Source organism: Papilio xuthus, unplaced genomic scaffold (genome assembly GCF_000836235.2).
Source record: "Papilio xuthus unplaced genomic scaffold, Pxut_1.1 DF824992.1, whole genome shotgun sequence".
NCBI lineage: Eukaryota > Metazoa > Arthropoda > Insecta > Lepidoptera > Papilionidae > Papilio > Papilio xuthus.
The window spans coordinates 3,743,008-3,759,931 of record NW_013533657.1 but is presented as its reverse complement, the minus strand read 5'-3'; the positions used below and the strand labels follow the sequence as shown (position 1 = coordinate 3,759,931).

Here is a 16,924-nt window from a genome sequence, read left to right as displayed (position 1 = left end):
TTGGTATTTTTGATGTTCTTCAGGTCTAATCATGATTAGATTTGTATTCATTATTCACATCGTATTTAATGTACAAATTTAATATTGATGTTTACATATTAGAATTAATTTATTTATTTACATCCTTATTTCTTTACATAAAGTCTTAAATCTATGATATAAAATAAAATTTAAAAAAAAATCATGTTATATATTTTTGTTTCTTAGATAAGGTTTTTATTTGAAGAAATAACTAATCAACATGATTATCGTAGAAAAATATTACAACTTCAACAATAGTTGAATCGTTATTATTATATTTTAAAGAATAACGTATTAAATAACATTCTTACATCATTAGTAACTAAATATATAGCATAATAAAATATTAAAATAAACAGATTGCGTTAGTGCGCGTCGTTTTAAAATAACCTCTCATCGCTTCCGGATCGGACATTCCAAGCGCGCTGGGATGCCGCTGCACCGCCTCAATACTTTATACTGATTTATTTCTCTTTCACATATAATTACTTAAATCCATACAATCGTTATATCAATCTTAAAACTCACGTCGGTCGAATTAATAACAATATATCATAGCTTTATGTAAGCCATTAATTTAATCGCTCTACTATCTAACTCATGCCATCACTCTCGTTCTCTTTGAGGAAATTGAAACGACAATACGTTTTAATACAAGTGTTGCGTCAATGAAATTTAAATATATAATAGAATGTATTTAATAAATAATTATTTTGAACACAGAGTTTCAATAAAAAGTCTTCATCAACGTATACAAAATAAACCCTAGTAGGTTAAAGTTGTTCTGTGAAATTTTAAAAATAAATAAGAGGATAATAAATACAAGCAGATGGTAGTAAATATTTATCATTCAATATAAACGACGAGGTAGGATTATTTTGTGTAAGCTTTTGAAGGCGAGTTGCAATTTGTATGCGAACACAGTGCGATAGTGTCGCACAAACACGATGTAATTTTAATTTCAAATGGACTATCAACACTTTGACAACACCTTGTGTTGTTGACAGACGAATAGCCCTTAACTGTGAGTTTACACTACTGTAAAAAGATATTGCCATCTCATTCTATATCATTGAAATACAGAGACAACACGAATACGATTGTCACTACAGTGGAACTCCACGATTACATTCAAACAAAACATGACATTATTTTCTTATAGTATAAGGTAAAAGAGTGTATCTTAAATAAATAGAAGAGGGGATGCCTAGAAGGAAGATATTTCCCCTACCTATGCCACCCCTTTTGCGCCAAATCCACTTCTTTTACCCATAATTTCCTTGTACGAAGAGGTTGGAAATATGAATATTACTAAATTATTAATAAGTTATGTTGCATAATAAAAAAATAAACGAACATAGACAGCAGACACGAATAAGATTTTCACGCTAGTAGACATAATATTCATAAACAGTATGAAGACATGTCCATTCTGTAATATTTGTAAGCTTTGGACGTAGGTACAATTGTTTATACTATAAAGCTTGACCAATGATACATTTACGTATTAAGAATCATAAACAATGATGACCGATGAAAGAGCGTGGGTCGTACGTGGGCAGGCCCTTGCTACCTGTTCCCTGTTCACTCCGGATTGCATCATAAAGCTCAGCGTATCTGTCTCTATTTATTCACCGCTTAACATAACTTTGTTATTTAATACCTCTTTGCTAATTTAATTGATTAATGGAAGGAATCTTCGTAGTATTTTTTAATAAAGTTTGTTACAATTGTAATGATTTTAACTGTAAGCCGTTTTATTGGTTAAGACTGTTTATTACCAGTTTCTATATTATGTATTCGGTTTTGACTGACAAAAAAATAAACACAACACACGCTTGTAAACTAAAGGGGTAGGCAGAGACCACAGACTACCAAAGCTTGGCGAAACGAACCCCCCGCAATCCATTTTTCGCCTTTTAGGGCGATCGACCACCGACGCTGTCTGACTGTAGTAATTAGTAATTATAGGTTTTTTCTTTCATAAATCAAAATTTTTAGACTAAAAAATGTTGATTATATTAAAATTATGATCTCAAACTCCAATCTCATAGTTTCAGATTCCATAGAAATGTAATATTTAAGTTTATTTTAAATTAAAGTAAGTTTCCTGAGTACAAAAATAGTTTATCGAAACCAAAGTAATTCGCCAGATTTAATACTCAATATGCAGACATCCGACAGACATAAAATTGTACGAGATTTCGTATGATCGTGTGTAAAAAGTGTACACAGCGGAAGTTTAGCTGTGCTGTGCGCGCCCTACTAAAGCAACTGCAGTAACTTGTAGGAAACTAGCACGCCGGATATCTGTCTACGGATAATGTCTTTCGCCATCGACAAAGTGAGCATTAAAACATTAAGCTATATAAACACTTTAGCAATTCACTGCGTCTCTTGTAAAAAAAACGCTGTCTCAAAAGTCGAATTTCCGTATTCGATCTCATGATATGTTAATAAGGGTACAAAAATTTTCCGATCGCTTCGAAACGTGAACTCAGGAAGACAATGCGAGTTGAGAGAGAGCCGTGCACGTGGAGGGCCATTAGCATTGAATGGCGGCACGGCATGGCGCGTGCGAGACCGCGTATCATTGCAGCGAACTGCGATCTACCCATCGAGCCCTCCATCTAAATCAATCCCGGCACCGTATTGTTCTCATCTCTACGCCGTTTAAACTTAATGACCATATTTAACACGCTCTACGGTCTCGAATACGGAATCTTTAGAACTAACAATATGAAAGTGCTTTTATCTATTTAAAAACCTTTTTATAAATAATTGAGTAAGTTCATTCCAACGTAGAGCTTTCGATGTTGTTTCTTGTTAATTTTTCTTTAACAATCTTCGGAGCCGATGTCGACATTTACGTCAGAAACTTAAATATATAAAGTTGTATTGTATATCTACCCAACTAGGATGTGATGCAAGCACAAATATAATTATTGAAAGTTTATAATTGTAAAGACTCACCGGTAGTTCGAGGTAGTCGGCTATGGAGTACTTGGCGGCGCCTCTGCGGATATCTGCAAGCGCCGCGAAGTGGTCATCGCGCCGCGCCTTCCGCCTCAGCAGCGCGCGGGCGTGTGGGTACGCCGCCAGATACTCGCTGTATACATCCACCAGCTCGCCCATAAATAGCTGCTTCAGCAAGATTGCACTCTCGCTGACCTCGCCCGCAGTTGGTGGTGTCGGCAGCTCGCGACTCTTGATAATCTCCGCACTGCACTTCGGAGCGAAAGTGCTGATGCCACTAGTAGATTCACACGATGTATACGTCGTCGAATCACTGGATCCGCATTTGGAGAATGGAAAGGCGGACGAGGCGCCGCTCTTGTCGCTGCTCGCGGAACTCTGGCGAGTCGCGATCGACTTCTCGTCGTAGTCCGGATACTGCGGCTCTGATTGACTCTCGGTGGAGGGCGATGACTCCACGGCTGCTGCACTCATGTACGACGAGTTCTTGATGCAGTCGTAGAGATCCTCTATAGATTCATATGGCGTCATGCTACCGCAAGATTCAGCGTCATCCCGAAGAGTCTCGTAGATTTCTTCGTTTCGCCTTCGGTTGGCCGTTGGAGTGATGGCGGACTCCGAGCGGCTCCGTTTAACGCTCGGGATTTGATCGTATCCATAATCTGAAGGGTTGAGAAAATCCCATCTTACGTTGGCCCACACGTTTTCCGAAGCATCAGCCGATATCCTGTGATCTACGCAGCACTGGCGGCTGTTTCGCAACGACACGCTTTCATTTTCGTTCTCCATAACAGAACCGTCCACATCGGGATCATTATTATCTACTGGAATGTCTACAAATATTTTACGAAGACTGACACCTATAGATGATACACTCGAACAGTTATCTGTGTCGTCTAATTTTCGATTCACATCGCTTTGGGCCGCGTATTCTGAACTTGTAATTACAGAGGAATTGTCTACATCTTTCCTAGTAAGAACTCCTTCATTTATAAGTTCGGTCAACAAACTTTTTGTGTCATCATCTTCTAATGTATCTACATTCTCTACTAACGTATCAGTATCATCTTTGCGGCTCTCATTTATCAGCAATCCGGAATCGATGTACTTTCGCATACGTTCGGTGAGAGCTTCGCTCGCTTCCGACACGGATTCCAAATAATAGAACAGCAAATGATATTCCTCCCGCGTGATGACTGCCGCCCTCAATAGCGGCTTGCCGTATAGCTCCAAGGCTGAGAACAATGTTGTAGCTGCAACAAAAGAGAAATTATATATTATTATATCACATTATATAGTGTCATAACTTCACTCATGTAATGATATGTTTCGAAAATAATTGTATATATTCATCTGTATCTCATAGTGGAATAATAAATTGGCACAATAGATGGAGCCGCGTGGGCGCTGGAAAGGTCAAATCGAATGTCAAATTATTCACCTTGTATTAATTCACGTTACATAAGAGCAACGACCAAGACCTTTTTAATAATGTGGATTAATTCTAAATCGAGTTATTTGCACCGAATCACGTTTTAACACGTTTAATTTTATAATTTTAATGTGATATTCACACTGTTGTCTACTTAGGAAGTGAATAATTTTTATCAATAAAAACTAAAAATATTAATCACATCTTTACAATTTATTCCAATAAATCTATCCTGCACCGCTAACGAAGCACGAGACATTACGTTCAGACTAGAACTGTATAAGGCAAACTACGAGTACTAAACCAAACTTAATCCTATACACGTACAAAGAGTTTATTAAATGTTTTAGCTTCGATAACGAACGTTACTACTTATATGGATAGTTGAAGAGTGATTAGTATTCTTGTATTGCGATACCAATAATAGTCGAACTAGTTGGTACTCTAAAACTAATTTAATTCTTAGAGAAAAGACTATATAATTAAGACCAAAAAGATCTTGTTTTCAATTTTGTAACTGTAAGCCTTGACATACTTCAGGAATATCTTCTATATTAAAATCAATTGCTGTTCGTTAGTATCGCTAAAACTCGATTACCCAACACTATCTATTTTAAATTCCTGAAAGAAATTTTACTTCGGACTTTGGAATATATACCCATTATAAAGATGTTGTACCAGATTTCTTGATTACTTTGATAGCAGTTCTTTAGTATCGTCCAATTCCCTATGTAAGTCACGGCTGGTGCGTTCGGTTTGCATACTACGGACCGCTTCTGCGAAAGATTACCGACACAATGGCGTGCGTACGCGTTTCATTATTGCCAAAGCGCTTTCTACAAACATCGTACGCTATCGGAATACTGAACGTCTTTGCATTCAAGACATAGTCGTCGCAGTGACAGGAGGAAAGTCAAACGTTTTCTCAACTCTACGTTTGTTGATTATACATTTTCATGTGCATATTCAATTGATGTATGCTAATATCAAAATTATTCATAGAATGTGCGAAGTTTTTTTTTCACAAATAGAAAATGTTTGTAGCATGATTGATTCTTACTATATTCAAGTTTATAATACAAAACTTATAGTTGACTGTAAATACAGAAATCAAAATTTGCCGCTGACAAATTTTCTGCCATTTATTTATATAGTGAATTTGAATTTATAAAAACAACTTGCTGTCCTCAGCAACTCCGTCCGCGAAATTATAAAAAAACTTTATTAGTAGCCAATGTATTCTTCCAGACAATGCTCTACATCTGTTCCAGTTTTATCAAGATCTGTTTAGCTCTTCCGGAGATACCTTCTAACTTCTATCCATTCATTCATCCATCCATCTAATCTTTCGCAATTTTATATTAGTAAGATAATTTTAATTACCGTATATCTTCTCCCATGCTAGAAATGTCTCCAAATCCTTGCCGTCCCATTGAGGTGGTTCGTTTTCTACCACAATGACTTCGCCTTCTAACGAGAGAGCGGACGCCCTTGGGTCTACCGGTGCTTTGGAACCACCGAGGAACAGCAGCACAGCTGGAGGAGCGGACTGAACTGATGGTGGGGGTAAGGGTGCCGTCAGCGTTACAACTTGCGGTATCGACAGCGGCCCTGAAGGTAAACCGGCGATCACTGCACCGGCCTCTTGTAAAGGTTCTGATACCACTTCTGCAACCGTACTCGTGCCCCATACCATCACCTGAAAATAAAAAATAGATGTTACAAAAGTGAATTAACAATTACATCCGATCATCATCATCATCATCAACTCTCCAACGTGTGGTGTTGGCTTAATATGTATTTATTTATTAAACAAAAAATTGTACAAGATACAATTTAAATAAAGTAGCCATCGTAGCAGTTTGTTGGCAACTGACACTCATTTTCTTAAATTTAAGTGTCTGATAAACATTTAACATATAAAACGATATAGTTAAGTTAGATGAGTTTGTAAAAAGTTTTTTTTTTGTAACATGCCTTGGTGTTGTCTCATATGTTTTTGTCTTTTGAAACCATTGCTTCAGATTGATTCGGCAAGACAATATATTCGTCAATAGTCCTGGATATTAACCTAAAGAATAATAATCAGACAATTACAAAGAAAGTAAACTTTTAAAACAATAGTAACAGAATTTCAAAACAAATGAATTAAGAAGTGGCGTCTGTTGACTGAGACGTTGGGAATGTTTTCTCGGAATTACCAACCGTTACAATACTTTAGCCACCTCGTACACTCGTGCAGTCCGACAAACTTATCCGACCCGGTAAGCATCAACGAAACTAAATTGTAACAGCCCATTAGAATCCTCTTTCAACGTCAACAAATACCACAACATCTTTTTTCTAATAGTTTCCTTGTGTGTCATTTTCTATATCTTAGTAAGTTGAAAAAACTAACCACAATAACAACTCGCATCATCGGACCAGACAAATAAGTCGCACTGTACACTCTATCACGTGTAAATGTGCGCAGGACAAGTGTATGGAACTCGTTTGAGCTATAACTTTGCGGTGAACAACGAGATAATTAGAAGTTCACAATATTTAGATGTAAGCAATAGAACATTGAATTTTGGTTAAGATAAAAGAACCTAAGTCGAACTAAATGAACAAGATGAATATTAAAGTTTTGTATAATTCTAAAAACATTAAGAAGTAGACTTGAAACCAGGGCCAATTATAAACAACGCAAAAACAAACGAAATACGTTTGTTTTTGCGTTGTTTATTGCCAACTCAATACAAAATCATCATTTAAACCCAATCGATGTTTTGAAACATAACAAACGCGAGATTTAATACAGATATAACTACAACATGTACATAAATACAAGCCTTGAAGGCCTTGACTCGGGTTCACGGAGGTTTTACAGGTCTTCGTGACGTCATAGCCGAGATATGCGCACGCGCGGCTCCTCCCCGTCCCCGCCGTCCCGCCGCGCCCAAAACCTCCCGCAGGATATGCCTGATACATCTTCAACGAGGAAAAAAAATTAAAACAACTCTCGCTTGATGCATAAGAAACTCAATTTTACACGGCCGACCCGTTTTATAAGACTGCATGTCGCAGTAAACTCGATCGATTTTTTATTAACCATAGATAATAAAAGATTTATTGATAGGTAAATGTGCTTGTTCATTTAAAGTACTTTAATAATTCTCAAAATATATAGGTGCGCAACTAAATTCTCGCTTTTTTTCGATAAAAATATAACTTTATTATTAAAAAATGGTTACAAATGAATCATTCAAAGTATTGCCTATCTTTCTGGTAGAGCTCGAATACCTTGACGCCAGAAGTGTTCGTCTTTTGAGGCAATCCACGAATCAAGCCATTTTTTGATGTCTTCATATGAGTGGTCATATGGTAATAATATTAAAACAGAACAGAAGAAGATAGGCAGACAATTAATTTGAATTTTTTATGACATTTTTATTATACCCTGAACTAGCGGTCGCCCGGGACTTCGTCAGGGCAGTCACTAGACAGATAGATAAAAGTTAAAAAAGACTACATTTTTGTACTTGTACAACAACTAAGCCGCATCATAATCCCAACCTGATACTTTTTGCGAACATTTCGCGATATAAATAATCAAACGTAACTTAAACGAAATTTTCTGTAGAGGCCTACACACTGTAATCGAATAAAAAGTCATTGGACTTTTAAGAAACCTTGTGTCTACATAATTAATTTTATATAAGGCATTATATCACCATTATATTGCGTAGGTTTTACATCTCTGTGTCTTATTATATGACATCATCTACTTTCAAAAAAATATGTCGCATTTGATTCGCATTAATTTAAAAAAATATTTATTGTATAATGTGAATTTTGTTTTCTTTAAAACGAGATAAACTAACTAAGAAAAAACCATGCATGAATTATCCAAAAATGCAAAACAAAACACTATAAATTAGTATGACTCATTCGGAGTCGCAACACTAGAATATCCAAACAAATAAAACAAAACACATCTTAAGATTCACGTAACCAGTACAGATAAAAAAGGTCCATAATAAACTTTAGAACCTCCTTAAAAAACGAATGATTGACAGTTCTAAGAACTTTGAATTCTTTTTCATAGTGTCAAATTACTTTGCCGTCCTTATGTGACCACTTTAAAAGATTATCTGATAATTGGTTTATATTAAGATTAGCAGTTGCCCGCGACTTCGTCCGTGTAATTGTAAGTGTAAAAGTAGTATACTGCATTATTACACGGTGTATGCCCGTGTAAGTGTAAAATTTGTAAATCTGAAAAAGATTGAGAAAATACAATAAATTCTAAAAATAATTTTTCTAGTCTGCTCTAATACTACCAAAAATTACAAATTACAGCATTTACTATGGGTTTCTTCTTCCTACTTAGCGAGAAGCAGTAAATTCGATTCAAAGTTGAAAGTAGATCATTAGATCAAACTTTTTGCCCGATGATCGAAGCAAGAAAAAGTCAATCAAAAAATAATGCGTTAAAATGCAATGAAAGTGCGCAAAAACTTATTAGTGTTCCTAGCTTGAAAGTAACACTTCTATGTGCAAAAAATTAGAGAAACTGTAATTTGAGTGGAACGTATACAATCAAATTTTAAGGAAAATTTTTTGAAGAAAAAGTGAAGTTCAGAAATTTGTAAAAAAAAGTACATTTTATATTTATTGTAAATATTTCGCTGCAAATATTTCTCAGTTATGTTTTTAATGATTTCTTTAAATGTAAAGATTTATTCAGGCTTAAACAACTATAAATAAATCGATCGATCATCGACATCCTATCGATTTGACATAGAGACAATAACATGACTGGAATTTTTCCATGATTTGTGAATAACGTAAGAAACATCCTCATTAAGGCTTTAAAAATTATAACAATTTAAAATCCCTGTCGTTTAAAAAAAAATGCTCGTATCGCCATCTGTGTGTCGGCCTTGACAACTGTTTTAAAGCGCCATCTAACGAGTAGTCTCCAAAATGAATCGTGTGATACAGAAGTCTACAATCGTATGAATATTGTTGTCGGCAGATGGCAGCACAATAGCAGTAAAAAATCTAAACTACCATTTTTATTGTATACACTGCCCTCTGTATTTTTAAATATTTTTGTACCATATATACAACAAATCTGAACATTTCTTTATTTCATTAGGAGATTAATTGTGGTAAATAAAGAATTAATGTTTAGTTTTCTGAATATAATTTTAGATTTAAAATTAAGGCAAGAATAATATAAACTAACAAAAAGAAAAGAAATTAAAAATATCTAAAGTAAAAAATTTAATATTTCACTGTGAGGAAATATTTTCGACCAGATTTAAGGGAACAACGAAACAGGTTTCAAGATGTTTCGATATTATTGTAATTTCATGGAACTCTAGAAAACTTTCTTCTAAAAATAAATTAGTCACTAACGACTAACCTTATATTATATTGATTTTACATATTTTGCTTTAAAAACCATTTATGTTATTCGATCAGCTAAAATTAAATTTCCTCGCATGTTACGTTCTCGTTCAGCTTGAAGTAAGGTTTATGTGAAACTAAATATAAATAAGCAATTTTTTAAAAAATAATTTTTAATTTAATGTTGGCGTGAAGCGTTAAAACACATGAACCGCGAAAACAACCTTCATGTCGGTATTGAGATTCGATATTCTGAACAAGGTCTTTGGAAGGAAAAGGATATGCTACGTGTATCGCTAAGAAATCTTATTTTATATAAGAACTACCTGTCGCCCGCGAATCCGTCCGCGCGGAATTAAAAAAAAAAGTTGATAAGTTATTTTCTTCCACACTTTATTCTACATCTATGCCTAATTTCAGTGAGATCCGTATGCCCTCCCGGAAAATCCTTCAAACAAACATCCATCCACTTTAACATTTATAATATTAGTAAGATATACCATGGTAAATTAAAGCAAGCATCAAGACATAGGTGTACGACTTAAACAAAATTACTATTATTATAAATGCGAAAGTATAGAGGACATTTGGTTAGAACATATCTCCAAAACGGGTAAAGGGATTTTTCTGTAATTTGACACAGATGTAGAGCTTAGTATGGAAGAACATATAGGCTACTACTTATTTTTTTAACTCCGCACGCACGGCTAGCTGGTGACACATTCTAAAAATAAAATGAAAACTTTATTAAAACTTTTTTCTTGAACGTTATTTAGATTATTTAACCACATATAATCCAGCAAATCTATATATTAACTTCTAATCCATCTTTTTTACTCTTTCTTGATTCATATTTTAAACTATTCCACTAGTTCTTCCAACTCTTTGAAGTTTCAAATAATTTTCTCCAAATACATCCAATGTGAAATTGTACTAGACATATTACATTCCAGTTAATTCACAATCCATATCATAATTATAAAACAATGTTATCATGTGTACAACAAATATTGCAGTAATAAAATCCTTAGCGCCAACAAGCGATAAATTGTTGGACAATCTCGCCAGATGTTTGACGAATGTTTGAAAAGTATGGTATGATAATTTGTAACTCGACTTTCGTCTGCACAATTCGAATTCATCTGTTTTAATAAGGTATTTTAATCGAATAGGAATAGGCAGAGATAACAATGCGATTTTAATTGGATAACAAATTCAAATCAACTATCATTTAATATTGGTTGACTTGGTATTTATGTTCGTTTTTCACTGAATTACATATGAAATTGTGTAATTTTTTTTTATATATCTGATTTTTTCGATTATTTAAAACTCTGTCGAATTCAAGAATTCCACTGTGACATAATTGTACAGTAAAATTTTGCAAACCAAACGAGACGCGTACATTTGATATGAAAAATGAAGGAAACAAGAAAGAATTCAAACGACGACAGAAATGTACATTTCATTAGGGTTACACAACACGAAAATACGGTGAAAAGAGGACACGGCTTGCGCTGAGTGAAAAAACGAGTGAAGCGACCGATTTTTTACGTTTACAGCACATTGCGAATACGAACGAACACAATACGTACATTTATTTGTTTACACAATGAAAACATTCACATAGACATATGTTGATAGTTTTTATTTCTTCCTAATAGTTTTATTTTAAAAATATTAAAGTAAAATTGTTAAAATAATCAAATGTGCAAACATGACTGTTATAGCCACGTGTTGTCCGTTCAATCCGGTTTATTTGCGTAGCTTATTTAAAGCAATACAAAGACTTAGTAGTTAATAGATATATAGATATTATAATCTTACTTCTTACTAATCTTACTACTATTATAATAGCCAATGTTTAAATGCATAGATGGATAAATGTTTGTTTGAAGGTATCTCCAGAACGGCCGAACGGATCCGTTTAAAATTTGGCATAGACGCAGAACATAGTCTGGAAGAATACATAGGCTACTAATTAGTTTATTTAATTCCGCGCAGACGGAGTCCCGGGTTACAAGTAGTGTTTTTATACAGATACCCAGACAGTGTTAGATAGCCGTTTACTTTACATACTTTGTATCATATGAAAATTGAAACATATGGTTTAGGTTTGTGGGCAGATTGCCGTCTGACACACTTTCGTGCAATGTTATAATTATTTTACGTATACATACTGACGTATCCGAGTTTCCTAAAACATATTATATGATTTATAAGCGTTTAATTAATACAACGATTCTAGTTTTCACTTTTACAACACGATATATAGCGAATTATCAAATCAAAATAAACCCGACTAAGACAAAAATAATTTTAGAAAGTATCAAGAGCAACAAATCGATGTTATTAAAATGAAATAAACAAGTTCTTGTCTTATACGATCAACTCAACGAGACGGAATTGCTAATCTCATTCGGGTCAAATGTGAACACTGATCTATAATTTTATAGAAATTCTTGATACTAGTATAATGCGATTCAAACTTTACGAATGCTTGTGGTTAGCTGCGAACCCTGTATACACTGGTGTTTGTTAGGTGGGCCTATTGCGTATGGAAGTAAGAGTCCATGCGACCATTGTACTTTCCTCCTTCTTAGATAGCCACCTGGGGTAACATAGCTCCACCTCTGTTATCCTTTGCGACACATCGATACTTAAAATTGTGTTCAGTCAGCGTATCTTACAAAATTGCTAACGGCCATAAAGTTTGGATCGCACTATATCGTATTGTTATGTCAATATTTACATTTGGTCTCATGCAAGGTGCATGTTACATTAAATAAATACAAACAGTCGGCGAATGCGGCATGTCACTGGAGCTCTGTGACTCCTCGTGTTGCTACTGTTTGTTATTTGTGAGTTAACAGAGCATGCCGACCCAAACAGGACTGCACGTGTACTTAGCATAAAGATGCTAGGATTTAAACAAATTGTTTTCCCTATTTCTAATACATGGTAGAAATTTGCTGTCATAACAATACTACAATTAAGTATATCAGGTTAACACATTCACTGCCGACTCTTGCCGAGTTTTGTTTCAAATAATCGTAACGCATGGAACGTGTTAAGCACATAATTAACTCGATTGTCAATACTCTTCAAGGAAGAATTCAAATATAATGATCTTCTCTTTAATTCAACTAGCAATTATTTAGCAAATTTAAATTTGTATCATTGGTCAATAAATACGGAAATAAATTCGTCAAGGGTTGTTGATCGCTTCATAGACAGTGGAAAATTGCATCCGACCTTTGTCAGCGTCGTGTCACTTTCTACGGCCCCAATCATTGCTTAAAATGTCACAATACAAAACGTTCTGCTCTTATTACGATAAGTCTACATCGAGAATACTTCCATGTCATGTTAAACGACATAAAAAAACCCATGTGTGTATATGTTATTATCATATCTATCCTATGTATAGTATGATATGTCTCAATTTAAATTAATTCTAATCTGTTTAGCCTATTGTTAGCAATAAAATTCACGTCTGTAAGTCAAATGAATACTTTTTAATTTTTCTTTCCTAACAATCATACTCTGAACGTTTGACATTAATTACTGGAGTCCTTTAGTAGAGAATAAAATTAAAAAAAAGAATTTAAAACATATTACTATCTCTATTTGTCAAAGATAACGACAAGGATGCCATGTTTTAAACAGAAATATTACTCTTAGAAACCCACGGTTAGTATTTTTTTTTAAATTACTAACTCTATCAACCAATTACCTAAACAAAGCGTTTAAATTGTTTTGATATAGTTGAATTACGATCAAATTACACAAGCTAATGAAGGATGGATGACAAATACACTTTGTTCTTCAGACATGTAGTACTAGGAAATCAGAAACCATCTTGTGTGATTCATCGAAGCGTAATTATTACGCGATCACATGTTTATATAGGGCCTATACAAACTGTAGGTAATTTAATAACTTTAATAACTTATTATTTATGTTATCTAGAGTTTATACATTAAGTATTATATGGAGTAAAACTCTTGTTACACTAGCGAATTAATAAACTTGAATCATCATCAGCTCACTGTACGACCTCACTGAGGTCGTTGGAGCTTACCCTAAGTTAGGGGTGACTAGGCCATAATCAACCACGCTGGCCAAGTGCTGATAAACCTGAATATTGATTGAATATTATAAACTAGCTGTTTGAACGTAAAAAGTTCGAAATCGTTGATGTCTTTTAGAATTTCACATCATGATATGAAAAATCTTACTAATATTATAAATGCTTAGATGTATGGATGTATAGATGTTTATTAGAAGATTACTCCAGAACAGGTTAACAGATATCGGTGAAATTTGACATAAATTTACAGCATAGTCTGGAAGTACATATAGCTACTAATTAAGTTTTTTCTTAAATACTCGCGGGCGGGCGACAGCTAGTATTTTAAATAGGTTAAAAAAATTCTGACATTACCATATCCGGATGACTGTTAAAAAATAACAATCATCGAAGTCAAAAATATATTCAAAACATGTACATATCAATAAATAATCAATGACATTGAACATTGTATGAATCAGACCAGCGTAGTATCATCAACCTCAATAACCTTCAAAATTATCAATTACCATACTAACGGAACTGCATTGCATTTTTATAAACAAGGAAAAGTTTGAAAAACAGACCGAAAGACTCCATAGACAGTGTGCGTTTTAAATGTCTTTTTTATTTTATTTTTTTGTGCACAAGTTCTTTTTTGTACCAAGATTATAGGTGGTCATTATAAAAAAAACAGTTAGTTCCTTTTAAAAAAATCAAATCGTGAAAACAAAATAAAGGTCCAGAAAAACAAACTGTATAATAAAAATATCGACACAAAAATTGATTCTTTAAATCATTACATAAGTACCTACATAAATAATTTTTATTTAATATAATTTTAAAATCAATTATTATAACTTGGTAAAGTCATTGAACTGAACAGCATGCAAACATCATATTAAGTCGTTGGACAATCGTCATAATCCAACTGAATAGTTGACATTCTTACTTACATTGATATTATACTGAGAGCAATCTCTATCTACAGTTAACTTACATAGACAGAAAATGTACATTAACATAGAAACACTAGCTGATTATAACTTAGTTAACTTAATTACTATTTCTTTTACAATTTACTCAGAGCAGAATATTCTAAAAGCAATTTATGTCACTATGTTTTTTTTTAAATATAACTTTATATTTTTTTATTTACTGCCTAACTCTATAACGTGATTAAATTAAGGAATATATGTAAGTTACATAGTGTACTATTAAAAAAAAACAATAAGTAAATACTTATAAGCATTGTTATCCTTTAGGATATTAATACTGTACAAATTATTAAAACTTACTACCTACTTTCACTAGCTCGGTAGTGTTCCGTGTTAGTGAAAGTGAACGTTAAATCTTTGCTAAAAAGATGTCATATGTAAATCGTATTATTAAATCGATAAAGTTAATATTATATTAGACATTATGACAACTTTAACAATCCAAGCAAGGTATCTAAACAATGGAGGATCTATTTTATTCACGCGACCCCTTTTTAAGGCCATCAGACAATTCGATAGTAAAACAATGGCTTATTATTTAAACATTGCATTTATTAATAAATTAAAATTATAATATAGTGTTTTTATAACTTTTAAACCTATCTATTAGATTATAAACTTATATTCGAAGGTTTCAATACTGACAAATATAATTTGTTACAAATTTAGGATAGTCACACAGAGTCCGTAATTTTACTAATATTATAATTGCGAATGTTTAAATGGATAGATGGATGTTTGTTTGAATATATCTCCGGAACGGCTCCATGGATCTCGCTGAAGTTTGACACATACGTAGAACATAGTCTGGAAGATTAGACAGGTTACTTTGTTTTTTTTCAATTACGCGGACAGAGTCGCGGGCGACAGCTAGTAGTCAATAAAGAAGTTTTATTGATGATTTATATTTTGGATGAATAATCTAAACTAAGCGAAAATTCAGTATGACTAAACGATCCTAAATGTAGTGGTAACACCCTTAAATTTAAGGATAACGGTATATTTAAATTAGTGTTGGTCTTCTCTAGTGTACACAATCTCGTCTCTTGATAATGAATAGTTTATGTTGCGAGTAAAATTCCTCGCAATAGATAAGAAGATACTAATTATAGATCACTTGCATTCCGATGAAATTGTTATTGAACGATGCTAACGTTAATCAAAAAGATTTAAAGTTAATTTTATAAATGGGAATATAACATAACAAGCCATTGAATATGACTTATTATATATGACTTATGAACTCGCAAAAATAATTTCGTTAAATCAGTATTATAAAATTATTAAAATATTACAATTATATAAAAATCTTAACGTACCGTTGGTTTCTGAGGCCAAAATCTCTGGATAAACCATATCGTCATCCTTGTCATTATCTTTGACATAACAGAGATAACAATATGATTTAATCGGTTATTTCGTTCTCTGAAACCCACAATTAGTACATCTATTACCACCACCAAAAAGTATACATATATCTTAGGTTATAAACAGCGAAACTGGCAGTAAAAGTTTGTTTTTTAAATGTTTAATATGCGTGGTAATGCTAATGACCCGCGTATAGTTTCGCACGCCGCGCTTTCGTTCTCGACATAATATTCTAACCTCATTCGCTGCAATTCCTATTGCCATTGTAAATGCAATCACTATGTGAACGGAATCTTTTGTAAACGGATACAAAATATTTTTACAACATTTATTCCGATAAGACTGGTATAAACAAGCAAGAAGTTTGAGTTCCTTATAACCAGAGCCATGCTTACTTGTTAATTCTGCATTTTCTTAGATTCATATTTCCATCTAAAATTGGTCTCAAAGTGATCTTTATCTATAATAAAGTTATGATAATTCGCAAGACAATTTAACAGTGGTAGAGCCCGCTTTAATATCTTCGCACGAATCGGCCCGGCTCGCCCGGTGAAATACCATGACCACACAGAAGACAGGCATGAGGTGGAAGCAATTCCGCGTTTCGTCTGATGAGTGTGCGTCCCGGAGGCCAAAATTAGTCCTCTTTCCCTTCCC

General features: G+C 33.7%; 1 protein-coding gene across 1 annotated transcript in view; it reads right to left on the bottom strand.

The window, feature by feature from the left end:
- Positions 1 to 16,924, bottom strand: part of LOC106126528 (uncharacterized) — a 117,595-nt gene that overhangs the window by 71,204 nt on the left and 29,467 nt on the right. Inside the window, exons 2-3 of the mRNA XM_013324240.1 lie at positions 5,813 to 6,128; positions 2,995 to 4,250 (exon numbers count right to left, since the gene is read on the bottom strand). Coding sequence (XP_013179694.1) covers positions 2,995 to 4,250; positions 5,813 to 6,128 — 1,572 coding nt within the window. The remainder of the gene's footprint in view (positions 1 to 2,994; positions 4,251 to 5,812; positions 6,129 to 16,924) is intronic.